Source organism: Chenopodium album, chromosome 22 (assembly GCF_948465745.1).
Source record: "Chenopodium album chromosome 22, dcCheAlbu1.1, whole genome shotgun sequence".
Classification (NCBI taxonomy): domain Eukaryota; kingdom Viridiplantae; phylum Streptophyta; class Magnoliopsida; order Caryophyllales; family Amaranthaceae; genus Chenopodium; species Chenopodium album.
In genome coordinates, this window is record NC_137855.1 from 734,529 (window position 1) to 762,191 (window position 27,663).

Sequence of the window (27,663 nt, forward strand, 5' to 3'; positions counted from 1 at the left end):
GGAAGCGATTAGCGTTTTGACCATTCAAAACAATACTAGAAAAAATTTGAGAGTGTTTGGCAAGGTATCAATTTTAGTACTCCGTAGCGTTTAGCAATAGAGGTAGCGTTTGGTAGTTTTTTTTAATTATTATTAATTTTTTTTTTTTTTATTTTTTTATTTTTATAGAAAGAGGCTACAGTCTACTACGTAGTTGAGTAAGTTGACCAACAGCCCAACGCCACCATATTTGCGGTCTCCACCACCGAAACCCTCAACCACCTCTAACCAGAAACCACCGTCTCTCTAACCCTAAATTAATTAATTGACAAAAATAACAACAACTTCAATCGTTCAATTGATTGTGAACCAGACCTAATTCCTAAATTAGGATCATCAGATTAACGAAGTTATACCGGAAGAAATCGCCGGTCGCCGGAATCTCACTTTCTTCGACCTAATTTGATGTGGTGGAGGACAATTACGCCATTAGTGAAAAGATCAAAATTAAATGAGGTGATGATTTGGTGATGATCTACTGATGCAGGTAAATGCTTCCTAATTTTCGTTTTCAAGCAATTTTTTCTTCATTGATGCCTAATTATTTCCTTAAACATGTTAATGGAGTTGCTTTTATATATGCGGAAATTATATATTGATAATTGTTTGTTTCTTAGGTTCATTTCCCTGCATTTTGAGTTGTTTTTATTGTTGTGAATTGCGATGTAATGATTTTTGGTATGAAAAATTGAAATGCATCTTGTGAATTATACTCTAATATATTGCTCAATTCTGATAACGGAAGTCCATATTAGTATTTTAAAGCCTCATCTCGTTGCTATGAGTTCGATTGAATGAGAATTAGACAAGAAAGACAATAAAGTTTATCTCCTTTTATCACAGGGGCAAAAGTGTAAGTACCGGTTTCCAAAACCGCTACTTGAAACGAAACTTGTTTATCATGGAGATCGATTGGGGGCTTGGGGCAGCCTCGTATGGTGATAGAAATTAGAAAAAGTAAAATTAACATTTATACCATTATTACTTCTGAAGATGGTTTTTTATTGTAGAAATGAGTGATACATGGTGAGAATTAGTAAAGTGTAACAAAGTAAATATGAAAAATAATACTAGAGAACATAGGGTCTTAAGGTTGAGTGGTAACCGTAAACGAGGTAGGACAAGGTGGGCTAGCTACTTCGGCCATACCCTCAAGCATTTGTATAACCCTTTTCATTGTAGGTCGAAGGCTTGGGTCTTCCTGAATACACCAAAGGGCAACCATTACATACCTCTCTAGGTGTAGTGTGTCATTAAGTGCTTCCGTGTCACCATCAACAAGGTATTCTAACGTGTTAGATTGGTAGCAGTCGAATGCCCAATCAGTCAGAATAGCTCCCTCCTCACTGATATCCATGCACACACTTCTTCGACAACATATGACCTCTAACAACAAAACCCCAAAGCTGTACACATCCACCTTTATTGTTACTGGTTTGTTTCTGAACCACTCAGGAGCGACATATCCTTTTGTCCCTCGGATTGCAGTATTTGTGTGGGTCTGGTTTAAAACCAAAAGCTTTGCCAATCCAAAATCAGAAATGCGGGCATTATAGTAATCATCAAGAAGTATGTTCTGCGGCTTTATATCACAGTGGATTATTTGTGTGCTGCATTCCTCATGCAAATACAACAGCCCCCTTGCAATCCCTTGCACAATTTGAATCCTTGCAGTCCAGCTTGGCCTTAAATCACCGAAAAGATAATCTGCCACAGTACCATTGCTCATATATTCGTATACCAGTAACCGTTGATCCTCTTCCTTGCAAAATCCTATAAAGCGAACTAAATTCTTGTGATGAGTCTGACCAATCACATTTACTTCAGCTTTAAATTCCTTGTCAGACTCTTTATATACCCGATCTAGTTTTTTGATAGCTACTATTATGGGATATTCTCCTGCTACGATCTTCCCTCTGTAAACCGTGCCAAAAGCTCCCCGTCCTATCTCTTCCTTGAATCCATCTGTTGCATCTTCTAGCTCTTTGTAGCTGAAGCAATGAACGCTGCTATACTCACTAAGAGTTTTCCTCTGATGTTCATCAAGTAGTCTGGAATGCTTGTTATTATACATGAAGAAAATTCCCAAAACTATAACACTTAGCAGAAGGAAATTAATCAATACAGAACCACCAAACAGGGCTGCAAATACTGGATTCCTCTTGTATATTATTATTTTATCTGGAGGAGATGTAGGGTTGACTAGGCTATTCGAACCATTTTGATTACCCACCTTAAGCCAAACTATTCTATTTACTCCACCATAGTTTCTTCCATTGGAGAGTGGCAGCCTCTTCTTCCAACATGTTTGTTCATCTTTACTGAAAATGGCAACAGCACAAAGACAATCATTTTGACAAGAACTCTTGCAGTCGTCTTCAGTAATAGGTTGAAGATTTGCATAGTCTGATGATGGCCAATCGATATTTTGAAGTTGTTTTAGTTGATATCCATCTTTGGTAGCACCCTGGACATACTCATCACAATCAAATTGCGGGAAATTTGGTTTGCAGCTGCTATATGTATCATTGGGATCCATCAGGGAATAATTTGGTGGGCAATCACATCTTGGTCTCTTGTCCCCACCAATGCTGCATATGCTGTTGTATCCACAAGTGCCACTGCCAGGTGTTATGGCAGTTGTCGCGCATATGTTATCAGGGAGAGACGTAACACTGGACCAACTCACGACATTGTTGGCTGCAAAGATTTTTGGGTGATTATACCATCTCAAGACCCCATCAAAATCCAGTGTTACTCTCTGATAATTAGTCTTATCTGAGTCTAATATGTTTGCTGGAGTGAGATCAAACCTTGAACCATTCTTGATCTCTATATACAAATCCCCTGATTTGCTGTAAATTACACTTTCACCAGCATTTTCTGGGTTTGCTTGATCACCAGTGTAACTCTGGTAGTAAGGTTTATAGGCAAACCCAGTTTCTAGGTCCCTTGTATTTAGGACTAGGTTTCCATCATCCTGAAAGCGTAGTTGGAACTTTCCTTGTGTATAATTTGTTTCTGATTGCCGGGAATTAATCTCACTCCCTTTTTCAAAATTCTGGGTAGGAAGCAAAGTATCTGTAGGATGGTCAAAGCTTTCCCAAGCTGCATCATCTGTCTCACTACTTTTGAGCATAAAATTCCCAGTATCATTCATGAAACCATAATTAACAGTTCCACCACCACTTAACTTATCAGCGGTATTCCATAGAGGAGATCCTTGAGGATCACTAAGAACTAGGCCCTCATTAGCAGTTATTGTTACTGATGATCCCAGGTTAACGGGGTTAGTTTCATTTGCATACCAAACTATGGTGTCAGGGATCTTAGCGTACCAGATGGCAAGCAAGAAGAGATTGTTGTCGTTAGGCAATTGATGAAAGCCAAAGGCAAAATCGCCCGTAGGGGAAAGCAATAGAGAATCATTGCTGGTGGCTGCTGTGAGAGATTGGCCAACTGTTAATTTGCCACCATTTTGTGCAGTAATGGATGACGATTGTAGAAGAATGAGTGTGAAGGTGATAGGGATACAAGATGGAGGCCATGCCATTGCTAGAAATATTTTAGGCTTTTCACTCATGGGAATATGAGATAGATGATATAATTGAGAACCAAAAGAAATTTTTGGCTTTATAACATTGTTGTGGGCAGTAGAAAGACTTCTATTGTGGGATTTAAGTCTTGGTTAATAGACTGATTGAATAAAAGACTTTTCTACCGTGAAGTTAACTTAAGTCTATAGTGGAATATTTGAAGTTGTACTCCCTGACCCACTTTCTATTGAATCTTCAGCTGTTCTAGTAACGGTCCAGCTTAAATGTTGAAGGGTTTACTAGCCCCACTTACGTTAGTATTTGTCTGTTACCTCCTTTCTTCTACGGTGATTAGTCCAAAGAAGGAACTTCCTGTTGCTAAGTGCTTATTTTCAATGCTATAAGCTAGGTGGTTGATTGACTGATTCATACTTTGCTGCAGATACTGAGCTTTCTTTACTAGAAAGAAGTTGCTTGTTACTTCTGATGCGATAGTGTGTGGTAGGAGAAAGGTTCATGGTGTCGTTTTGTAAGCACAGTTGAATGCTATGACATTCATTCATTCCCCAAAAAAAGAAAAAAAAAAAGAAAAAAGAAAAACAATGAATCCGATTTATACATGCATTATACTTGTTACATTTTTGTGTCAAAGTTAGAGCCTTCAACACAGATTTTCTGATTTGAATTTGACTCCTTGTTGATGAACTGTGCCCGTAAAAAGATGGACCAGATATCACGCTCCATTTCTTTTTCTGTACTTGAACTTTTAAGGATTCGTGCACACAGCGATTAAAACTTCAAGGATTCTTTTTTTTGCTTCATACTTCAAGGATTCTTTATTCATTGTTGTTTTTTAAACAACTTCTAGGATTCTTATCATTGTTGTTTGTATACCATTGAAATGTTGTTTTAGTGATGATTCCAGGAAAAGTACAGTTATGTCACTAGCAATGACATTGGTAATTCCCGTGTAAAAATTTGACATTATTGATTTGTTGAGAATCTGAGTTAGTTTGATGAGATAGCGTGCATTGACCTGTATGTTTTAATTTATGCATACTATTGTCTCCTTAAAATTGAAGGCATATATTTAGGTTCATGCTTGAATGATATATTCCTCTTTTCTGTAGACAGTTTGCGCCATAGTCAAATCATTCAAATGGTGTTGTTTACTGTTTCACTATGTTGAAAACAAATATCAAAATTTTCTCTCTCTCTCTATTCATTATTTTATTTACATTTATATTTAATTTATTTTTATACAAGGAAATATTGTAACTAGAGAAAGGCTGCTTCAGTTTGAGAGAAAACAATGTACTGCAACATGTAAGACAGTTGTTGCTAATTTCAAATATGGTGCAGTCCCTTATTCTTCTACGAAGTTTAAGCAATTAAAGATAAATCGAATTATCTAACATGGAAAGAAAATGTATATATCATGTTCAGAAGTTCAACAAAGCAAAAGTAAAAATAACCAGAAATTAAACAGTAATGCTTGAGGTTCTAAGTCTTCTAACATTGGCTAGTAATTGAGTATGAGGGTGGGTAAGGAGGGTTTGGCACTTGGACAATGCCTTCAAGCATCTGTGTGACCTTTCTCATTGTTGGTCGTAGACGTGAGTCTTCCTGGATGCACCAAAGAGAAACCATCACAAACCTCTCCAATTGTAACTTGTCATTGTGCACCTCCTTGTCATCACTAACTAGAGACTCTAGTGTGCTAAATTGATAGCAATCAAATGCCCAATCTGTCAGAATTTGCTTCTCCTCTTCTATGAGTTCTAGGCATACACATCGTCTACAACATATGATCTCTAATAGCAAAACCCCAAAGCTATACACATCCACCTTTGCTGTAACTGACTTGTTTCTAAACCATTCAGGGGCAACATACCCTTTTGTCCCTCTGATCACAGTAGTTGTTTGGGACTGATTTAAGTCCAACAGCTTCACCAAACCAAAATCAGAAATACGAGGATTAAGATCGTCATCAAGTAGTATGTTCTGGGCCTTGATATCGCAGTGAATGATCTGGGACTTGCACTCTTCATGCAAATACAAGAGCCCCCTTGCAATTCCTAAAGAAATTTGAACCCTGGTTGTCCAGCTTGGCCTCATATTACCGAACAGATGATCTGCTAAGGTACGGTTGCTCATATATTCATATACAAGTAACCTCTGATCTTTCTCTTTGCAAAATCCTACAAGCCGAACTAGATTCCTGTGGTGAGTTTGGCCTATCACATTTACTTCATTTTTGAATTCCTTATCCGCATCATTGAATATTCGATCCAACAACTTTACAGCAACGTAAAATGGAGAATCTTTCTTACCTATTATGCCTTTGTAAATTATACCAAAACCCCCTCTTCCTAATTCTTCCTTGAACTCATTTGTCGCCTCTTCAAGCTCTTGGTAGCTGAAGCAATGGACATTGCTGTACTCCTTAAGCATTTTACTAGTTCTGATATCAACCTCTTGTAGCTGCATCTTCTTGTATATAAAGTAGAATCCCAAACCCATGGTACTCAATAGAAAGAAATTAACAGAAATAGAGCCACCTAACAGAACTGAAACAACAGCATTGAGTGGGTTGGTATAAGAATAACCATTGCCTACCTTAAGCCACGCAATTCTAGTCACTCTACTGCCATTCATCCCATTGAAGAGTGGTGTCTTCTTCTTCCAACACATTTTTGTGCTTTGTTCATAAATTACAGCAGCACAAAAGCAATCATCAAAACAAAAACTCTGGCAGGACTTTTCACTACAAGGACTAAGTATGGCATAGTCAGCCTGTGGCCAATCTGTATATAGTAGCTTAATTAGCTTATATTTACCCTTTGCCGTTTCTCCACACTGATCCATCTGGAAATCTGGTTTGCAGCTGCTGAACATGTCATGAGGATCTATTGGAGAATAACTTGGTGGACATCCACACCTTGGTCTGCGATCTTCACCGATCCAGCAAATGCTGTTATACCCGCAAGCTCCACTGCCAACTTTTGAACCGCCAAAACTGTCACAGATATTGTCTGGAATCAATTTTGTTGTTGACCAAACAACACTGCTTTCCTTGGTAAAAGTTCTTCGGAGGTAATACCAGGTGAGAACTCCATCAATATCAAGAGTCATTCTGTGATAGTAATTTTTGGCTGGTTTTAACTGATTTGGTGTGAGATAAACCTTTGCGCCATTTTTTTGGAGGATAAACATATGCCCTGATTCCTCATAAACCACCTTCTCACCTGAGTTGGTGTGACTCTCATAGTAGTAATAACTATAATTGTAGTTTGTAGCTGGGTCCCTGGTATTAAGCACGAGCTTCCCATCATTGAGGAAACGCATTTGAAACCTCCCTGCTGTGAAACTATTTTTTGATAACCGAGAATTAACCACCAAATTTGAGTACATGACCTGGGTTGGCAGCAAGGTGTCTGTAGGATGCGCAAAGCTTTGCCATATTATCTCATTGTCTGTGCTTCTCTTGAGGGCGAAATTTCCGGTGTCATTCATAAATCCATAGCCTACAAAACCAGACAACTCATTCAAGGCACTCCATAGCTGACTGCCTCTTGAATCACTGAGGACTAATCCCTTTTCAGCAGTTAGTGTTACTGTCGATCCTTGGGGAACGGGGTTACCTTCATTTGCATGCCAGACAACTGTGTTTGGGACCTTTGCATACCAAATAGCAAGCAAAAACAGATTTTTGGTGTTGGGTAATAGATGAAAACCAAAGGCAAAATCACCTGAAGGTGAAAGCCATGAAGGGCTATTTAGGTTGGCTGACAAAGAGGTGCCAACTGATATGTTGCCGCCACTTTGGTCAGCAACAACGGATGATTGCAGGAGGATTAGTGTAAAGAAGGCTAGGTGAATAGATAGAGCCCAAACCATTTGCGAAACTATTTTGAGCATTGCTGATTTTACAAGCAGTAGGGGAACATTGATTGTATATCTGTATGCCTGAATCTTATTCAACTCCAGAGTCAAACGAGTCATCAAAACTAGTTGAAAAAATCACTTGAAGAAAATGCTTTGTGGTCCCTGCCGTTACCTTCAAGTTTTAAGTGCCCTCATCCCTCAAGAACCTTCATGGTAGTCTCATCAAAAGTCAAGTCTTTATTGCCCCACTTAGGAACACTTTTTTTTCTTTTGTCAGGCTAATTGATTTTATTTTCAAAATTGTGGTTGAGTTCCAAACAAAACTTGATCAATTAAAGTGTTTGACAGATGTTATAGTAGAAAGATAAGTTTTGCTGTGACCACAACTAGCAATGTGGGTGTTCATTTCGTTTTCTGGAATGTTTTATTTATTTATTTGTTTATTAATTTCTCTGAGAGAAGGATCTTAGGATGAAGTGGAAGCATGAAGAGAAATCCTTGACTTAAAACACTGGAGAATAAGATAGGACTTGTGTACTTGATATGTTAGTATTATTCGGAATTCTGGGTCGAATTTTGTTGTTTGATATGTCAAGGGTGAATGGAGAAGAATTAACGTGGATGACACATGGGATTGACATCTTGTTCATGTAGCCGACTCCATCCTTGTGGGACAAAGGCTATAATATTATACTTGTAGTTATTGTTTCTTCTTGGATTCATCAGGTCTCATTTTTCCCAATCATTAGCTACTTTGTCCTTCTACTTTGCTAGTTCATTGTGTGGTTTAAATTATAGCTAAAGTCTAAAGAGGTTGTGCTGCTACTAAGGCGAAGTTGTGAATTCAATCATTTTATATGAACAGAGGAGCACTATTATGTGATCTTCTGAAAGATTTTCTGGATACTTAGCTTCCTGCAAATATTCTCTACCGAGTCCTTTGTTTTCTTGCTTGTGCAGTGAGCTTATACTTCTGTAACTATAAAACTACAATTTGCAAATGAAGAGGGGGTATATGTTTAAGCTATATGTCCCAATTTAAAGGCTCTCCATTTGGATAAAGCTGGTTTGAATGTTTATTTCAACATTGATACATATGCTAAGCGTCAGCTTTCTGTGTTGATTATTTCTGTGGTTTAGGTTGCAAAAAGGAGGAGATTCCCAGGATGTGAACTTGTGTCTCCTTTGGTATGGATACCTTTTCAGTCTGCTGTTGGAAGTTCTCTCTCATCAGTCACCAGTAAGTCTTAATGATCTTAGCGCATTTTTTTTTTTCCAATTCACAATTGCTGTATACAACACAGGTTCACATAAAGAGACCATTAGTTATGGCACAAATATAGTAATAAAACTTTAATGCAAATCATAGTTAAGGACTTTAGGTAGATCATTAACTCCTACATTCCTTCAAACACTGGGATATTGCTTAAAGCTGGTTTCTGGGGAAATGCACTTACTAATTTTGCTACTGAAATCACTAAGTAAATTTATTTCTGTGGAAATCATTCATAATCACACCAATAGTTGAAATCAGGTTTACACCATGAAACTAAATTTTACATTTATAAAAAAAAGTAATCAAGATACATTATCAGGGGCCTTTTGGGCTGTTTTAATGTTGGGTAGTAACTGAAAATGAGTTAGGCCAAGGAGGGTTATTAGGCACTTCAGCAAGTCCTTCTAGCATCTGTGTGACTGTTCGCATTGTTGGTCGTAGACTTGGATCTTCTTGGATGCACCAAAGGGCAACCAATACAAACCTCCTTAACCGGATCATGTCCTTAAGTGCCTCCATGTCATCATTGACAAGTAGATCTAGTTTATTTGATAGGTAGCAATCAAATGCCCAATCTGTCAAGATTGCTGCTTCCTCTTGAACTAGCTCCATACATACACTCTTTCGACAACATATGATCTCCAACAAAAGAACCCCAAAGCTATAGACATCTACCTTCACCGTGACTGGCTTGTTCCTGAACCATTCTGGAGCAACATAGCCTTTGGTCCCTCTGATTGCTGTATTTGTATGGGTTTGATTTAGAACCAAAAGCTTTGCCAACCCAAAATCAGAAATACGAGCATTATGATATTCATCTAAAAGTATATTCTGGGGCTTTATATCACAATGAATGATTTGGGTGCTGCACTCCTCATGCAAGTATAATAGCCCCGTAGCTGTCCCCTGAGCAATTTGAACTCTATCTATCCAGCTTGGCCGCATATCACCAAATAAATAATCAGCTAAGCTACCATTGCTCATATATTCATATACTAACAGCCGCTGATCCCCTTCCTTGCAAAATCCTACAAGCTGTACTAGATTCTTGTGATGTGTCTGACCAATGACATTAACTTCTGTTTTGAACTCCTTATCAGTGTCGGATGATACTCGATCTAACTTCTTAACAGCAACACAAATCGAAGGACCACCTCCTCTGATCATGCCCTTGTAAACTACACCAAAAGCCCCTCTTCCCAACTCTTCCTTAAATCCATAAGTTGCCTCATTTAGCTCTTGGTAGCTGAAATAATGGACGTGACTATACTCTCTCAGTGTTTTCCGCTGGCCCTCATTAGACACTTTCTGTTGCTTCTTATGATAAATGAAGAAAATTCCGAAACAGATTGCAATTAAAAGTAGTAAATTAACAGAAACAGAGCCACCAACCAGAGCTTTATTTAGATAGTTCTCCTTGTTTTTTGTTGTTGAAGGGGGTAAGGAAACAAAAGTACTGATTGAATTATTGGAAATACTAACATTTCCAACCTTTATCCAAGCAGTCCCGATTACTGTGCTGTCTCTTCTTCCGTTGGACAGTGGTGCCTTCTTTTTCCAACAACCTGCAAGATTATTTACATCCCCGAACATGGCTGCAGCACAAAAGCAGTCTTTCAGACAAGAATTTTTACAGTCTTCTTCGCTGCAAGGATCAAGCCTTTCATAATCATTCCATGGCCAATCAGTATTTGGAAGGGGTACTAATCTGTACTCACCCCTCATGGATCTCTCAGCATATCCTTCACAACTGTCTAGCATGAAATCAGGCTTACAGCTGCCAAATGAATCATTGGGATCTAGAAATGAGTAACCTTTTGGGCATGTACATGTCGGCTTTCTATCATCACCAATGCTGCAAATGCTGTTAAACCCACAGATTCCACTGCCTACATCTGCTCTGAAATTTTGATTGGTGATACAAATATTTTCTGGTAATACGTGCGTCGTTGACCAGACACTGCTGGTGGCTTTTGGGATAGAATACCATGTTAAAACCCCATCAAATGTCAAAGTTACTCTCTGATAGCTATCTTTTGTTGACTGCACTATATTTGGCGGCAAGAGATCTTGCCTGGACCCATTCTTTCTTAAAATAAACATGTACCCAGATTCATTATAGACCAATCTCTGACCTGAAATTGCCGGGTTTTCATTTGTGCCACTGGTGTAGTAAGCACCATAGGCAAAGCCAGTTGTTAGATCCCTGGGATTGAGAACGAGGTTTCCGTCAGGCATCAAACGTAACTGGAACCTCCCCTTTGTAAAATTAGTTCTTGATAGCTTAGCGTTAACCTCCACATTTATCTCCATAACCTGAGAAGGCAGCAAAGTGTCTGTAGGATGGTCAAAGCTCTGCCAAACTGGATTGTCGCTGCTGCTACTTTGGAGGGCGAAATTCCCAGTATCATTCATGTAGCCATACTTTACCTCACCTCCATCACTTAGCTCATCAGAGGTGCTCCATAAGTTGATTCCGTTAGGATCATTGAGAACTAGTCCCTCATTAGCTGTAATCTTGACTGATGATCCTTGCGGAACGGGATTACCATCATTTGCATACCAAACAATGGTGCTGGGAATCTTGGCATACCAGATGGCAAGCAAGAAGAGATTGCTGCTGTTTGAAATTTTAGAAAAGCCAAAGGCGAAATCGCCCGAAGGGGAATGCCATGAAGAATTATTGGTGGCAGCTGATAGAGATTGTCCTACTGGTATATTGCCTTTATTTTGGGCAGCAATAGGTGATGATTGTAGGAGTATTAGTGTTAACAAGGAGAGGGTGCAAGAAAGAGGCCAAGCCGCCATTGCTTAGATAAGTATTTGAAGAAATAGGTGGTGATTTTATATAATTATGTCACTGATTTACATATAATAGCATTATTGAAACTCAAAACAGTGAGTCCAAGTCAATATTTACTTGATTGCAAAATCAGTCTATGGAGAAGCCTCAATTTCCAAGACTTTTGAACAACTAGAATAAATAAAACTAAAAGTAACTTTTAAAGTAAAAATCACTTAATAGTAGTGGAAAGACATGATGGAAATTACTTTTTAATCCCTCATATCAACTGAACTACTGTATTAAGGCTAGGATTATGATATAGAGATCAAGTTGGTTCTTGAATATGTAATGCTTGTGAGATACATGTCTTTAAAAATCCATAAAATTGATTAATTTATTGTTAGTTTCACACTGAGTTAATCTAATAATTTGAATATAAAGTCTTAAGTTAGTTAGAGTGACACTAAATCCAAAGACTGAAAATTATTGAGTACCCTTGCTAAATGTAGTAGAAGTAACCGGGAAAGAGCATCTGGGTTTTTTTTTTTTTTTTCACTCAACTTGTTTATTATAGAAATAAAAAGATTTGCTTTTTAGTGCCTTCTTTTATTTGCTGGTTTATTTTATCAGAAGTTGACAGGAAAATTCTTATAAAACTATAATGTCATCAGGGATCTATTTTATTACCACCAACCCACCATGGTGTAAAGAAAATAATACAGGCTCGTTTGTCGTGAGTTGTGACACGGCTGCTAAGACCAAACAGCGTAACAAAATTAAGAAAAATGGAACTTGTGTTACGACTCTTAACCAAGGACTTAGGACTCCTTATGTTCTACAAAGTTCTTCCTACTCGAGTACTTGCATATACATTCATCTTCATTAGTATGTAGATCTATGGTATGTGTGGGTAGAAATTTGTAAAACGGAGGGAGTTGTCAATACTAATAAGTAATAATAGGTACACTTATAGTTTTTCAATGTGTGACACATGATGAGTATGCATGATTACCTTGATAATTTTCTTTGATTCAGCTCTTCAGATAATGCCAATGTGGAAACAACCAGCATGGCAGCATGTATTATGTTCCTTGTGAAACAGACATCAGTACCAATATTTTCTCAGAAGAACCTAATGAATTTACTCATCAAGTCAGTATTACAAGTGTAAGGAAAGCTAATTACACACTATTATGGCCTAATTTAGAAAATGTGACAATATTGTCTGAACATCTTACAAAATTGTTCCATGACGGTTATTTTTGGATGGAAGGAGTAAAAATTTCAAAAATTTTAGTACATTGTACCAGATAAATTCCATTACCGCTGCGTTTTCTTGCTTGTGGACCACGATGCCTTTTCAAGTATGCTAAAGGCGTCTTTAATGGGTGCTTCATATATAACTTATCTTCTTCTATTTATTTATTTATTTTCTTTTTTTTATTGTGGTTCAGATGGTGACGATGTCGATTCAACAATGGGCTGCCACCAGCCTATTAATCTTGACCAGGACTTTTGGTTGAAGAGGAAATCACCTATAGACGTGCAACTCCCTGGGCGAAGGAACTTCATGTTGAATAAGGTCATCCATTTTGGTAAATATATTAACTCATCTTGTGAGTATTAATCACTTTTAGAATTCCAATGCGCAATGAATAAATGGCCGGACTTTTCTTCTTGATGAGTAGGTTATTCTAAGGAAAAAAAATAGAGGTCAAGAAAATACTAAAGCCTAGAATAGTAGAACTGTTATAAAAGGCATGGTGGTTTCTAGCCTTTTTCTCAGATTATTACTTAAAAATAGCAAAAGTTGACATGAAATAGTTGGGTTAATTTCGAGCTATAAAGACACTTTTAAAAATACAAATCACACACATTTTATCATTAATGGATGCTATTATGCTATATATAAAAAAAAAAAAGTAGATTTCTTTCAAAAAAGAAAAAAATAAAAAGTAGATGTTTATGGACATTATCCAGTCACACCATTGTTTGATAACGTTTACATAATGAAACTACAGAATATAAAATAAATGTAACCAGAATAAATTTTATACTCTATATGAGGATGTTTAATTTTGGGTAGTAACAGAAAAATGAGAAAATGAGGTTGGACAAGGAGGGTTATTAGGCACTTCAGCAAGGCCATCTAGCATTTGTGTGACTGTTCGCATTGTTGGTCGTAGACTTGGGTCTTCTTGGATACACCAAAGGGCAACCGTTACAAACCTCCTTAACCGAACCATGTCCTTAAGTGCCTCCATATCATCATTGACAAGTACATCTAATTTATTTGATAGGTAGCAATCAGACGCCCAATCTGTCAAAATTCCTGTTTCCTCTTCAACAAGTTCCATACATACACTCTTTCGACAGCATATGATCTCCAATAAAAGAACCCCAAAACTATAGACATCTACCTTCACTGTGACTGGCTTGTTCCTGAACCATTCTGGAGCAACATATCCTTTAGTCCCTCTAATTGCCGTGTTTGTATGGGTTTGATTTAGAACCAAAAGCTTTGCCAAGCCAAAATCAGAAATGCGAGCATTATGATGTTCATCTAAGAGTATATTCTGGGGCTTTATATCACAATGAATAATTTGGGTGCTGCATTCCTCATGTAAGTACAATAGCCCTGTTGCTGTCCCCTGAGCAATTTGAACTCTATCTATCCAGCTTGGCCTCACATCACCGAACAGATAATCTGCTAAGCTACCATTGCTCATATATTCATATACTAACAGCCGCTGATCCCCTTCCTTGCAAAATCCTACAAGCTGTACTAGATTCTTGTGATGTGTCTGACCAATAGCGTTAACTTCTGTTTTGAACTCCTTATCAGTGTCAGCTGATATTCGATCTAACTTCTTAACAGCAACACAAATTGAAGGACCTCCTCCTTTGACCATGCCCTTGTAAACTACACCAAAAGCTCCTCTTCCTAACTCTTCCTTGAATCCGTTTGTTGCCTCATTCAGCTCTTGGTAGCTGAAATAATGGACGTGATTATACTCGCTCAGTGTTTTCCTCTGGCTCTCATTTGACTCTTTCTGTTGCTTTTTATCATAAATGAGGAAAATTCCGAAAGCAATTGCAATTAAAAGTAGTAAATTAACTGATACAGAGCCACCAATCAGAACTTTGATCGGAGTTGTCATTTTTCTTCTTGTTGTCACAAGAGGATTGGTAACAAAAGGATCATTGGACATGTTAACATTGCCGACCTTTATCCAAAACTTAAAGTCTATTGAACGATCCTTTCTTCCATTAAATAGTGGTGCCTTCTTCTTCCAACAACCAGAATTATCGCCAGATAGCTGGAAAGAAGCAGCAGTACAGAAACAGTCTTCCAAACAAGAACTCTTGCAATCTTCTTCGCTTTTAGAATCAACCCTTTCATAATCATTGTTAGTAAAATCAGTATTTTGAAGTTGTACTAAGCTATACTCGCCCTTCATAGATCTCTCTGCATTATCATCACAATTCTCAAGCTTGAAATCAGGTTTACAGCCACCATAATGAACATTTGGATCGGTGAGCGAGTAGCCTTGTGGGCATGTACACATTAGCGTGTTGTTACCACCTAGGGTGCACATGCTGTTAGACCCACAAAGTCCAACCCCTAAATTTGCTGCAACTTTTTCCATACACATGTTTGTAGGAGTTACTTGAAATCTCGACCAACCACCACTATTTCTTGATTTTGGGGCTAGATACCATATTAAATTCCCATCAAAGCTCAAGATTAATCTCTGATATTGATCTTTTGAGGGTGTGTAACCATCTGGTAACATATTATACATCACCCCATCGTTTCTCAGTATATAATTATATCCGGACTCATTGTACACATATCTTTCAGTCTGACCTGAATATCCTGGGTCACTAATGTGATAAGGACTATAGATGTAGCCGGTACTTAGGTCCCTGGTACTGAGAGCCATAATTCCATCCGAGGTCAGATGGTATTGGAACCTTCCCATTGTATAATTATTTTCTGATAGTCGAGAATTAATCATCCCAGGTTTCCCATCAATTTCCAAAGACTGACCAGGCAGCAAGGTGTCGGTAGGATGATCAAAGCTCTGCCAAACTGGAATGTTGTTGCTGCTTCTTTTGAGTGCAAAATTCCCTGTATCATTCATGAAACCGTAGCTCACCCAACCACCATCACCAGAAATCTGGTCAGAGGTGTTCCATAAGATGGTCCCTTGAGGATCAGTAAGAACTAAGCCATCATTAGCAGTTATCTTTACTGATGAACCTTGGGGAACCGGATTACCATCATTTGCATGCCAAACAATGGTGTCCGGATAATTGTTGTACCAGATGGCAAGCAAGAAGAGATTGCCTGTGATAGGAAGGTGATGAAAGCCGAAAGCAAAATCTCCTGAAGGGGAAAGCCATGAAGAGCCATTGATGTTGGCTGTGAGAGATCGGCCAACTGATATGTTGCTGCTATTTTGGGCTGCAACAGGGGATGGTTTTGATTGTAGGAGTATTAGTGTTAACAAGGTGAGGATACAAGAAAGAGGCCAGGCCATTGCAAATTTTTTGCAAAAGCACAAGGGATGGGACTATAGGAGTTGGAGTTGGAGTGTTGGAGTTGGAGTTGGAATACTAGCAGTATAGTGTTTTTATGTAAATTCGTAAGTTAATGAGCTGATAAGAAAATCTGTTAAAGCCCAACTTTGACATATGATGTTAGAATCATCGTTGGGTTATATACTACGTAATAATTTGTATGTGACATAAACTTCAAATACTAAAAATAGTCGAGTTTCCTTGTTAAATTTAGTAGAAGTAACCTAGAGAGCATCTAGCTGGTTCTTTTAGTTAACTTGTCAACATGAAATCATTTGCTTTCTAGTACTTTTTTTTTATTTCCTAGTTTATTTAATCAGAAATATACCCCAAAGTAGGGGTGAGCAAAAATTCAGGGTACCCTGATGTGGAACCGGAACCTGTTCAGAACCGCAGGTTCCAAACCCGGAACCTGTTGATCAGGTTCCGGTTCCGGGTAATGAAATTAAGAACCTGTTGCAACAGGTTCCGGTTCCGGGTAATAAAATTTTGGACCTAGAACCTGTAGGGTACCCTGTTAGTACATGTTCCCTATAGGGTAAATGAAACCGGAACCTATATGGTATTATATATTCTAGACAATTAGTGTTGGTTTGTTATATCTGAAGTACTATACTAAAGTTGTAAGCTTTTATTGTGAACATCCATTTTTAAAAATATAAATTTGTCACAATTTATCAAGTAACTATTAAGCTTACTTTGAAAGACAAGATACCCTGTTTAGGAACCGGAACCTGCAGGTTCCGGTTCCGGTTCCCAATTCTTAGGAACCTGTTACAACAGGTTCCGGTTCCGGTTCCTATTTTTAGGAACCTGTTGCAACAGGTTCCGGTTCCGGGTATCGATATTTTTACAAGGTACCCTGCTACGCTCACCCCTACCCCAAAGTTCATATATAACTAAAGTTCAACATCCTCGTCGAAAAAAAAAAAAAAAAAAAAAAAAAACTAAAGTTCAACATGAAAACTTGTCAATGTATTGTTCTGTCATTGTCTCATGACCGTGCAAAGTACTTCTAGCTTATGTCATACGTAAACGTTATATCTTTAATGCATCTGCTTAATAGCTTATCTTCTTCTATTATTTTTTATTGTGGCTCATCAGATGGTAACGCAAACGGTTCAATGATGGGCTAGTCCCAGTCTATTATTCTTGACCAGGACATTTGGTTGAATAAGAAATCACACATTGGCGTACAACTCCTTGGACGAAGAAACTTCATGTTGAATGGGTCATTCATTTTGGTAAATTTGCTATCTCATCTTTTGAGTATTTATTGCTTCTAGTATTCTAATGTGCAATCAGTGGCGTATCTAGGAATTCTGAACTGTGGGTTCGGAATGTTAAAAAACAAACAATGATCGTATATTATTTAAATATTCAATACATAAGTTTAAATTTTTTATTACAAATAGATGATTACACGTTATAAAAATAAAAAATTAAATAAAAAAATAGAAAAAAAAACCTAAGAGTTTTCATACTTTGAAAGCGTGCTAATAAATTACTACTTTTATAAATGATAAATCTATAATTCTACTGCAAAAATATCAATATTACGAATAAAACAAAAATCCCAAGTCCCCAATAAACACAAATTTGACAATATAAACTTTTCAAATTATCAATTAAAAGACCGAGTAAAAATTTCAAATTCTAAATTTATACAATTCAATTTGTCAACAATTCAAGTATTCAACAATATATCAAAACTAATTAAATAAATTAGTAATTATTCTTATTATCACTAATTTACAAACAAATAAAGATTTGAGAATTAAGAGAAGTAGAGGAATAAGAGTAATGTTGAAACTAATACTACCTAAAAGATAAAAATAATAATCAATATACCTATACTAAAAGCGAAACCAGAAATGACACTTGTTATAACCTGGTTAAAAATTTTCCCTCCAAAAGGTTTTTTTTTTTTTTTTTTTTTTTTTTTTTTTTTTTTTTTTTTTCCTTTTTTTTTTTTCAAAGCTTCTTAGAGAAGTATTTAGTTTAATACTTACTTTACAATAATATTTCTTTTCAATTTGGCAAGTTTATTCATTTTTACACATTCAACAAAGATTTATATATTTATTTATTTTATGACAGGAACAAAGTCATATAATACAATAATGTAATATTATCTATAACTTTGTAATGTAATCCATGGTTATTTTTATTAGTCGTGCATGCATTTCTTTCTCTGTTTTCTTTAAAAATTCAAAAAATTGTAATTACAGAACTTTCATCCTATTTTGCAATTTAATATTATTTTTTATAGTAAAATAATTGTATTAAACTAATGATAAATATTGAAATTACCGTGCATGGCACGGGATCTAACCTAGTATAATAATATTAGATAAGTATGAAGCAAGCAAAATAAGGGACTCAATAATACGGAGTATTTCTTCTTGATTAGCTCACCAAATACAAGAGCACAAATAATAAGCTAAAAAGGTGGAAACATAATGCCATAATTAAACCCACTAACAAACCCATTAACTTCTAAATTCATTTGACTCTCTAACTTAACAAAATGACAAACATAATACTCCTAAAATTACTGACCCAACTATGGATAAACTCACGAAGAACAACGGAAGAAATCGAAAGGAAAAAAAATAATAAAAATAAACTCACGAAGAACAACGGAAGAAATCAAAAGGAAAAAAAAAAAAAAAACAAAAAAAAAACATAAAATTAGAGTGGCTTGCCTCGAACACAGGATCTAAGTGAAGCCTTGCTATTCTATTGATTACTACCTTACCAATGCACCATGCTTACATCTTTGGTTATTTATTTCACAAAAATTTGTTATAACCATTAAAAAAATTTAAACTTGTAATTTCTTTTTTCCAAAAAATCTGTAGGTCCAATGAACCCCCTTGAACCCTCCCCTAGATCCTCCCCTGTGTGCAATGAATAAGTGGCCGAACTTTTCTTCTTTGTGGGTAGGGTATTCTAGTGGGGATCGGTAGGGAGTCACTACGACATCCACTATGTCGATCACGCACAAGATAATCAACTTAAATTCAATCCAATCAAACTAAACTCTCACACAATTAAAATAACACAACCAAGACAACAATTAAGCACTAGCGATAGTATAATAACCCCAACAATGATAGAAAGAAACAACAATCATCAATGTAGCTGCCTACTTAGGCTCTTGTTTAGTTCAACTTATTTTTACTTATTTTAGAAAAAATAAGTTCATATCAGATTAGAAAATATAAGTTCAGATCCGATCATCAATTTATGTGCAATTTTTTTTTGCTAAATATGTTTATTCTGTAATTAATAAAAGTATAAAAATCACATATTAATGATATACTTTATTACGAATCTGATAAGACCCACTTGATGTACTCCCTTTGTTTTTAAATACTTTCCACTTTATTTTTCTGGCCGTTTTTAACTACTTGCTTCATTTTCTTATTTGGAAAGCTTTTATAATATTTAATCCATTTATCTCAACCAGTAGACCCAACGTAAATAACATTTTATTAATTTCATATTCTCTCACCTCCAATTCTCCCACCTACCCCACTAACACCATATTTTATTACTTTCTACAATGTCTCCTAAAACTCCGCGCATGGAGAAATAGAGCAAGTATTTAAAATCGGAGGGATTATATTTTTTCCTTATAAATTATCGTATATATAAGGTCAAAGTTTGGTCAAATTTGAAATTCAAATCAGACCACATCAGATCAGATAAGTTAGGCCTTGTTTAGTTCACTTTATTTTTACTTATTTAAGAAAATAGAAAAATAAGTTCAGATCAGAAAAAATAAGTTCAAATTAGATCATTGTTTTACGTGCAGTTTTTTTTATCGCTAAATATCTTTAATTTCGGGCCTGTTCTCATACAATTTCAGTTGAGTTTAGCTCGGCTCTAATAAATTCAGTTCAGTCAGCTCAGCTCCTAATTTCTTTCTCTTATAAAATATTTGGTTCGGTTCAGTTCAGCTTAGCTCTAATAAGTTCAGTTCAGCTCAGCTCACCTCATTTCAGTAAATGAAAACAGACCCTTTGTAATGAAAAAAATTATGAAAATTACATATTAATAAAATACACATTATTACGAATCTAACAAGGCCACACTTGATATATTTTAGATTATCGTATATTTTAGGTCAAAGCTTGGTCAAATCTGACATTCAGATCAAATCAGACCAGATGACTAGCAAAATTAAGGCGAACCAAACAAGGTCTTAGTCACTTGCTTGCCACAAGATATCCCATTTAAAGCTTCCAAAAAATGCCACAATAGTCATGGACCAAAGATAAGACTTAACAAGTCCATGAAAAGAGCCCATAGTACATGAGTCCAATAGCAATATATAGGTATTGCAAATTGGGCCGGATCCATAACAATTTTAAGGGTAAAGTAGATGAAGAGAATACTATAGACTCAGTAAAGCCTAAAACTGTTATAAAAAGCATGGTGGTTTCTAGCCTTTTTCTCAAGCTGTATTAAAATATAGTAAAAGTTGACCCAACATGAACCGAACATGAAATAATTGGGTTATTGTCTAGCACTCTAGCCTTTATGACCCATTTATAAACATGAGCTAGAAATTTTTATATATAAAAAACTAAAAAGGATGTATCAGAATTGATGCTATTAAGCTATATGAAAAAACAAGATAGATGTTTGAGGACAATTATTCAATCACATCACTGATAACAGTTTACACCATGAAGCATAAGTAAATAATATGAATCTAATCAGGATACACACTTTATCTGAGGAAGTTTAATACCGGGAAGTAACTGAAAATGTGGTTGGACAAGGTGGGTTATTAGGCACTTCAGCAAGGCCAGCTAGCATCTGTGTGACTGTTCTCATAGTTGGTCGTAGACTTGGGTCTTCTTGGATACACCAAAGGGCAACCAATACAAACCTCTTCAACAGGATCATGTCCTTAAGTGCCTCCATGTCTTCATTGACAAGTAGATCTAGTTTATTTGATAGGTAGCAATTAAATGCCCAATCTGTCAAGATTGCTGCATTCTCTTCAACTAGTTCCATACATACACTCTTTCGACAACATATGATCTCCAATAGAAGAACCCCAAAGCTGTAGACATCTACCTTCACCGTGACTGGCTTGTTCCTGAACCATTCTGGAGCAACATAGCCTTTGGTCCCTCTAATTGCCTTGTTTGTATGGGTTTGATTTAGAACCAAAAGCTTCGCTAACCCAAAATCAGAAATACGAGCATTCTGATGATCATCTAAAAGTATGTTTTGGGGCTTTATATCACAGTGAATGATCTGGGTGCTGCATTCATCGTGCAAGTACAATAGCCCCGTTGCTGTCCCCTGAGCAATTTGAACTCTATCTAGCCAGCTTGGCCTCAAATCACCAAAAAGATAATCTGCTAAGCTACCGTTGCTCATATATTCATATACTAACAGCCGCTGATCCCCTTCCTTGCAAAATCCTACGAGCTGTACTAGATTCTTGTGATGTGTCTGACCAATAACATTAACTTCTGTTTTAAACTCCTTATCAGTGTCAGCTGATATTCGATCTAACTTTTTAACAGCAACACAAATTGAAGGACCTCCTCCATTGACCATACCCTTGTATACTACACCAAACGCTCCTCTTCCTAACTCTTCTTTGAATCCGTTTGTTGCCTCATTCAGTTCTTGGTAGCTGAAATAATGGACGAGATTATACTCGCTCAGTGTTTTCCTCTGGCTCTCATTTGAATCTTTCAGTTGATTCTTTTGATAAATGAAGAAAACTCCAAAACCAATTGCAAGTAGGAGTAGTAAATTAACAGATACTGAGCCACCAAGCAAGACTTTGATCGGAGTTGTCATTTTGCCTTTCCTTGTCATAGGAGGGAAGGTAACATTAGGGTTGAGTGGATCGTTGGACTTGTTAACATTCCTTACCTTTAACCAAAAATTCCGGCCTATGAAACCGTCGGTTACTCCATTTAAAAGTGGTGCCTTCTTCTTCCAACAACCAACATTATTGCCAGATAGCTCGAACAAAGCACCAGCACAGAAACAGTCTTCCAAACAAGAATTCTTGCAATCATCTTCATTTCTAGAGTCAACCCTTTCGTAGTCATTGTAAACAAAATCAGTGTTTTGATTTTGTACTATGCTATACTCGCCCTTCATAGTTCTTTCTGCATAATCTTCACAATCCACAAGGTTGAAATCAGGTTTACAGCCACCATATTGAACATTTGGATCCGTGAGGGAGTAGCCTTGTGGGCATGTACATGTATGCCTGTTGTTATCACCTAGGATGCACATGCTGTTAGATCCACAAACACCAACACCTAAATTTTGTGCAGGCCGTGCAGCTAATTCTTTACATATGTTTTCAGGTGCTACTTGAAATCTGGACCATCCGTCACTAACTGAAAATTTTGAGGCAGAATACCAAATTAAAATCCCATCAGAGCTCAAGACTAATCTCTGATATTGATCTTCTGAAGGTGTGTTGCCATCCTGTAACATATTATACATCGACCCACTTTTTCTAAGTATGTACATATACCTGGACTCATTGTACACCAATTTTTGAGTCTGACCTGGATTTGCTGCATCAGTAATATGATAAGCACTGTAGGTATAGCCAGTACTTAGGTCCCTGGTACTGAGTTCCATGTTTCCATCCAAGGTTAGATGGTATTGGAACCTTCCCATCGTAAAATTAGTTTCTGATAGTCGAGAATTAATCATCCCATCAATATCCAAAGATTGACCAGGCAGCAAGGTGTCTGTAGGATGATCAAAGCTCTGCCAAACGGGAATGCTGTTGCTGCTTCCTTTTAGTGCAAAATTTCCTGTATCATTCATGAAACCGTAGCTCACGCGACCACCATCAACTCTTAACTCGTTAGAAGTGTTCCATAAGTTGGTTCCTTGTGGGTCAGTAAGAACTAACCCTTTATCAGCAGTTATCTTTACTGATGAACCTTGGGGAACTGGATTACCATCGTTTGCATGCCAAACAATGGTGTCCGGAATTTTGGCATACCAGATGGCAAGCAAGAATAGATTGGCATTGTTAGGAAGTTGATGAAAGCCGAAGGCAAAATCTCCCAAAGGTGAAAGCCATGAAGAGCCATTGATGTTGGCTGTGAGAGATCGGCCAACTGATATATTGCTACTATTTTGGGCTGTAACAGGGGATGGTGTTGATTGTAGGAGTATTACTGTGAATAAGGAGAGGGTACAAGACACAGGCCAGGCCATTGCAAATTTCTTGCACAAGGAATAGGAGTATGGGATTATAAGAAATGGAGTTGTATATTCGCATTATAGTGTTTTATAACTATGTTAATGAACTGGTCACAAAATCTGTTAAAGACCAACTTATTGACTTAGAAATATACGAAGTAAGGTTTAGTGATCGTTAGTTGATATAATAATTTGAGTACATAAAGTCTAATGTAAATGTGAGTGACTTAAATTCCAAAGACTAAAAATAGTTGAGCACGCTTGTAAATTTAGAAGTAATCGAAAAACATCATCTTGCTGGTTCTTTTAGTCAACTTGTTTAGAAAATTTGTGTTGAATATGTCATTCACTTTGGTAAATTTGTTTGCTCGTCTTCTGAGCATTTATTGCTTCTACTATATTCCGATGTGTGAAGAATAAGTGGCTGGATTTTTCTTCTTTGTGGGTAGGGTATTCTAAAGAAAGAATAGGTCAAGAGAATACTAAAGCCTAAAATTGTTATAAAAAGCGTGGTGATTTCTATCCTTTTCTCACGCTATACTACCAAAGTACCAAATAGTAAAAGTTGACCCGACATTAACAGAACACGAAATATATTTGGTTAGTGTTTAGCTTTTATGACCCGTGTATAAACATGAATTACACAATGTGTTAGCGGCCTTAGTGTTGAGGTTTAATTATAATCTGGAATTGATGCTATTAAGCTATATGAAAAAACAAGGTAGATGTTTGTGGACATTATGCAGTCACACCATCAATAACGATTTACACCATGAAACTAAAGAAAATAAAATGAATCTAACCAGAACATTTTATCTGAGGAGTTTTAGTATTGGGTAGTAACTGAAAATGAGGTTGGACAAGGAGGGTTATTAGGCACTTCAGCAAGGCCGTCTAGCATCTGTGTGACTGTTCGCATTGTTGGTCGTAGACTTGGGTCTTCTTGGATGCACCAAAGTGCAACCATTACAAACCTCTTTAACTGAATCATGTCCTTAAGTGCCTCCATATCATCATTGACAAGTACATCTAATTTATTTGATAAGTAGCAATCAAACGCCCAATCTGTCAAAATTGCTGCTTCCTCTTCAACTAGTTCCATACATACACTCTTTCGACAACATATGATCTCCAATAAAAGAACCCCAAAACTATAGACATCTACCTTCACCGTGACTGGCTTATTCCTGAACCATTCTGGAGCTACATAGCCTTTTGTCCCTCTGATTGCTGTGTTTGTATGGGTTTGGTTTAGAACTAAAAGCTTAGCCAACCCAAAATCAGAAATACGAGCATTATGATATTCATCTAAAAGTATATTCTGGGGCTTAATGTCACAATGAATTATTTGTGTGCTGCATTCTTCATGCAAGTACAATAGCCCCGTAGCTGTCCCCTGAGCAATTTGAACTCTATCTATCCAGCTTGGCCGCATATCACCAAATAGATAATCAGCTAAGCTACCATTGCTCATATATTCATATACTAGCAGCCGCTGATCCCCTTCCTTGCAAAATCCTACAAGCTGTACTAGGTTCTTGTGATGTGTCTGACCAATAACGTTAACTTCTATTTTGAATTCTTTATCAGTGTCGGATGATATTCGATCTAACTTCTTAACAGCTACATAAATTGATTGACCTCCTCCGTTGACCATGCCCTTGTAAACTACACCAAAAGCCCCTCTTCCCAACTCTTCCTTGAACCCATTTGTTGCCTCAAAAAGCTCTTGGTAGCTAAAATAATGGACATGATTATACTCGCTCAGTGCTTTCATCTGGCCCTTATTAGACTCTTTCAGTTTCTTCCTATGATAAATGAAGTATAATCCAAAACCGATTGCGACTAAAAGAAGTAGGTTAACAGATACAGAGCCACCAAACAGAACTTTGATTGGAGTTGTCATTTTTCCTTTTGCTGTCGCTGTAACAAAAGGGTTGAGTGGGTCGTTGGACATGTTAACACTCCCTACCTTTATCCAAAAATTCTGGTTGATTGTACTATCTTTTCTTCCATTGAAAAGTGGTGCCTTCTTCTTCCAACAACCAGAATTATCGCCAGATAGCTGGAAAGAAGCAGCAGCACAGAAACAGTCTTTCAAACAAGAATCCTTGCATTCTGCTTCACTTCTAGAATCAACCCTTTCATAATCATTGTAAATAAAATCAGTATTTTGAAGTTGTACTAAGCTATACTCACCCTTCATAGACCTGTCTGCATAATCTTCGCAATTCTCAAGCTTGAAATCAGGTTTACAACCACCATATTGAACATTTGGATCAATGAGCGAGTAGCCCTGTGCGCATGCACACATTGGGCTGTTATTATAACCTAGGATGCAAATGTTGTTAGACCCACAAATTCCAACACCTAAATTTGGTGCTGCTAATCTTATACAAATGTTTTCAGGTGCTACTTGAAATCTAAACCATCCGTCAGTAATTGAAGTTTTTGAGGCTGAGTACCATATTAATATCCCATCAGAGCTTAAGATTAATCTCTGATATTCATCTTGTGATGGTGTGTAACCATCTGGTAACATATTATACATCGACCCATCTTTTCTTAATATGTACATATACCCAGACTCATTGTACACATATCTTTGAGTCTGACCTGGATTTTCTGGGTCACTAATATGATAAGCACTATAGATGTAGCCGGTACTTAGATCCCTGGTATTGAGAGCCATGTTTCCATCCGAGGTTAGATGGTATTGGAACCTTCCCATCGTATAGTTAGTTTCTGACAGTCGAGAATTAATCATCCCATCAATTCCCAAAGACTGACCAGGCAGCAAGGTGTCTGTAGGATGATCAAAGCTCTGCCAAACTGTAATGTTGTTGCTGTTTCTTTTGAGTGCAAAATTCCCCGTATCATTCATGAAACCAAAACTCACACTACCACCACCACCTATTAACTCACTAGAGGTGCTCCATAAGTTGGTTCCTTGAGGGTCAGTGAGGACTAAGCCCTCATTAGCAGTTATCTTTACTGATGAACCTTGGGGAACCGGATTACCATCATTTGCATGCCAAACAATGGTGTCCGGATAATTGGTGTACCAGATGGCAAGCAAGAAGAGATTGCCTGTGATGGGAAGTTTATGAAAGCCAAAAGCAAAATCTCCCGAAGGGGAAAGCCATGAAGAGCCATTGATGTTGGCTGTGAGAGATCGGCCAACTGAGATATTGCCACTATTTTGGGCTGCAACAGGTGAGGGTGTTGATTGAAGGAGTATTAGTGTTAACAAGGAGAGGGTACAAGAAAGAGGCCACGCCATTGCAATTTTTCTTACAAGGGATGGGACTATAGGAGTTAGAATACTGGCATTTTTAAAGTAGAGAAAATCAATTGGTTCAAAAATTCAACTAAGTTAATGTAGTGACAAAATAATCTGTTTATGACTAATTTTAAAAATTGTTTAAGCCATCGTTAGTTTGAACACGAGTTGATATAATAATTTGAATACCCTTGTTATGACTAGATGAAGTAACCGTGAATGAGCATGCATTTAATTTGTTTCTTTTACTCGACTTGTTTATTATAAAATAGAAAAAATTTGCTTTCTAGTACCTTATTTTATCTCCTGGTCCATTTATCAGAAGTTGACCGGAAAGTTCATACAAAACTATGGCATCATCAGGGATCTTGATTTACCCCCACCAACCCACCATGGGGTACGGAAAATTAAAGATTATACAACTTGTGGCACGGCTGCTAAGACCAAACAGCATAACTAAAATAAGAAAAATGCAACTTGTGTCGCGGCCCTTGACTAAGGACTCCTTGCAATCATTTTAATTTATGTGTACATCCACATTAAGCAGGAAGAAAACTGTAGAACAGGGGGAGTTGTCAATAATATTAATGCACATATCATTAGTTTTTCAATATGTGACATATAATGTGTATGCATACTGACCTTGATAATTTCCTTTGGTTCAGATAATGTTAATGCTGAGACGACCAGGATGTATAATTTTCCATATGAAGCAAAGATCAGTTTCAATACCTCGGTAATTCCTCAGAACGAAGAACCTCATGCCAGTACATTTTCGTTGACAAATTCTGTGGTTTGTAAGTCTTAACAGAATTACATTTCTTCATGATTTACTTAGTGTTTTGATCACAGCTATGATCCAAAAATATACAGTACAGGTTATGAACTTGTGAAAACATAGTAAGAATGCATCATTGGTTTATTATTGTTATATTTCCTTTTAATTGCTATGGACTTACAGGGTACATAAATTTATTGTTGTTGCTTGAATGATCAGTTGTTAAAAGACCCATTTAATATCTGAAGTCAATACCATTAGAAATCTCCTAAA

General features: G+C 36.9%; 6 protein-coding genes and 1 long non-coding RNA gene across 8 annotated transcripts; 1 reads left to right on the forward strand and 6 right to left on the reverse strand.

Moving 5' to 3' along the window:
• Positions 1–27,567, forward strand: LOC145605319 (uncharacterized). 2 transcript variants are annotated; one of them, XR_014105042.1, is made up of 5 exons: positions 1–526; positions 8,604–8,703; positions 12,979–13,119; positions 17,216–17,355; positions 27,278–27,567. It is a non-coding gene; the product is annotated as an uncharacterized LOC145605319 (long non-coding RNA). The 2 variants fall into 2 exon arrangements; XR_014105043.1 differs by lacking the exon at positions 27,278–27,567 and adding an exon at positions 22,471–22,591.
• LOC145605551 (G-type lectin S-receptor-like serine/threonine-protein kinase LECRK3) lies at positions 1,033–3,592 on the reverse strand. The gene has a single exon (XM_081661620.1). The coding sequence runs from the start codon at positions 3,590–3,592 to the stop codon at positions 1,127–1,129; it is 2,466 nt and encodes an 821-aa protein (XP_081517746.1). The 3' UTR covers positions 1,033–1,126.
• LOC145605318 (G-type lectin S-receptor-like serine/threonine-protein kinase LECRK3) lies at positions 4,989–7,528 on the reverse strand. The gene has a single exon (XM_081661354.1). The coding sequence runs from the start codon at positions 7,494–7,496 to the stop codon at positions 5,088–5,090; it is 2,409 nt and encodes an 802-aa protein (XP_081517480.1). The 5' UTR covers positions 7,497–7,528; the 3' UTR covers positions 4,989–5,087.
• LOC145605317 (G-type lectin S-receptor-like serine/threonine-protein kinase LECRK3) lies at positions 8,895–11,859 on the reverse strand. The gene has a single exon (XM_081661353.1). The coding sequence runs from the start codon at positions 11,545–11,547 to the stop codon at positions 9,076–9,078; it is 2,472 nt and encodes an 823-aa protein (XP_081517479.1). The 5' UTR covers positions 11,548–11,859; the 3' UTR covers positions 8,895–9,075.
• Positions 13,377–16,145, reverse strand: LOC145605315 (G-type lectin S-receptor-like serine/threonine-protein kinase LECRK3). Its single transcript, XM_081661351.1, has one exon. It carries the CDS (start codon positions 16,069–16,071, stop codon positions 13,597–13,599), a length of 2,475 nt encoding a protein of 824 aa, XP_081517477.1. The 5' UTR covers positions 16,072–16,145; the 3' UTR covers positions 13,377–13,596.
• LOC145605316 (G-type lectin S-receptor-like serine/threonine-protein kinase LECRK3) lies at positions 20,870–23,344 on the reverse strand. Its single transcript, XM_081661352.1, has one exon. The coding sequence runs from the start codon at positions 23,342–23,344 to the stop codon at positions 20,870–20,872; it is 2,475 nt and encodes an 824-aa protein (XP_081517478.1).
• On the reverse strand, positions 24,143–26,612 carry LOC145605886 (G-type lectin S-receptor-like serine/threonine-protein kinase LECRK3). The gene has a single exon (XM_081661953.1). It carries the CDS (start codon positions 26,610–26,612, stop codon positions 24,156–24,158), a length of 2,457 nt encoding a protein of 818 aa, XP_081518079.1. The 3' UTR covers positions 24,143–24,155.
• Positions 27,568–27,663: the final 96 nt, after the last annotated feature.

Coding starts and splice junctions, on each gene's coding strand:
- LOC145605317 (XM_081661353.1), bottom strand. CDS start 11,547: ATGGCGGCTTGGCCTCTTTCTTGCACCCTCTCCTTGTTAACACTAATA.
- LOC145605315 (XM_081661351.1), bottom strand. CDS start 16,071: ATGGCCTGGCCTCTTTCTTGTATCCTCACCTTGTTAACACTAATACTC.
- LOC145605551 (XM_081661620.1), bottom strand. CDS start 3,592: ATGGCATGGCCTCCATCTTGTATCCCTATCACCTTCACACTCATTCTT.
- LOC145605316 (XM_081661352.1), bottom strand. CDS start 23,344: ATGGCCTGGCCTGTGTCTTGTACCCTCTCCTTATTCACAGTAATACTC.
- LOC145605886 (XM_081661953.1), bottom strand. CDS start 26,612: ATGGCGTGGCCTCTTTCTTGTACCCTCTCCTTGTTAACACTAATACTC.
- LOC145605318 (XM_081661354.1), bottom strand. CDS start 7,496: ATGCTCAAAATAGTTTCGCAAATGGTTTGGGCTCTATCTATTCACCTA.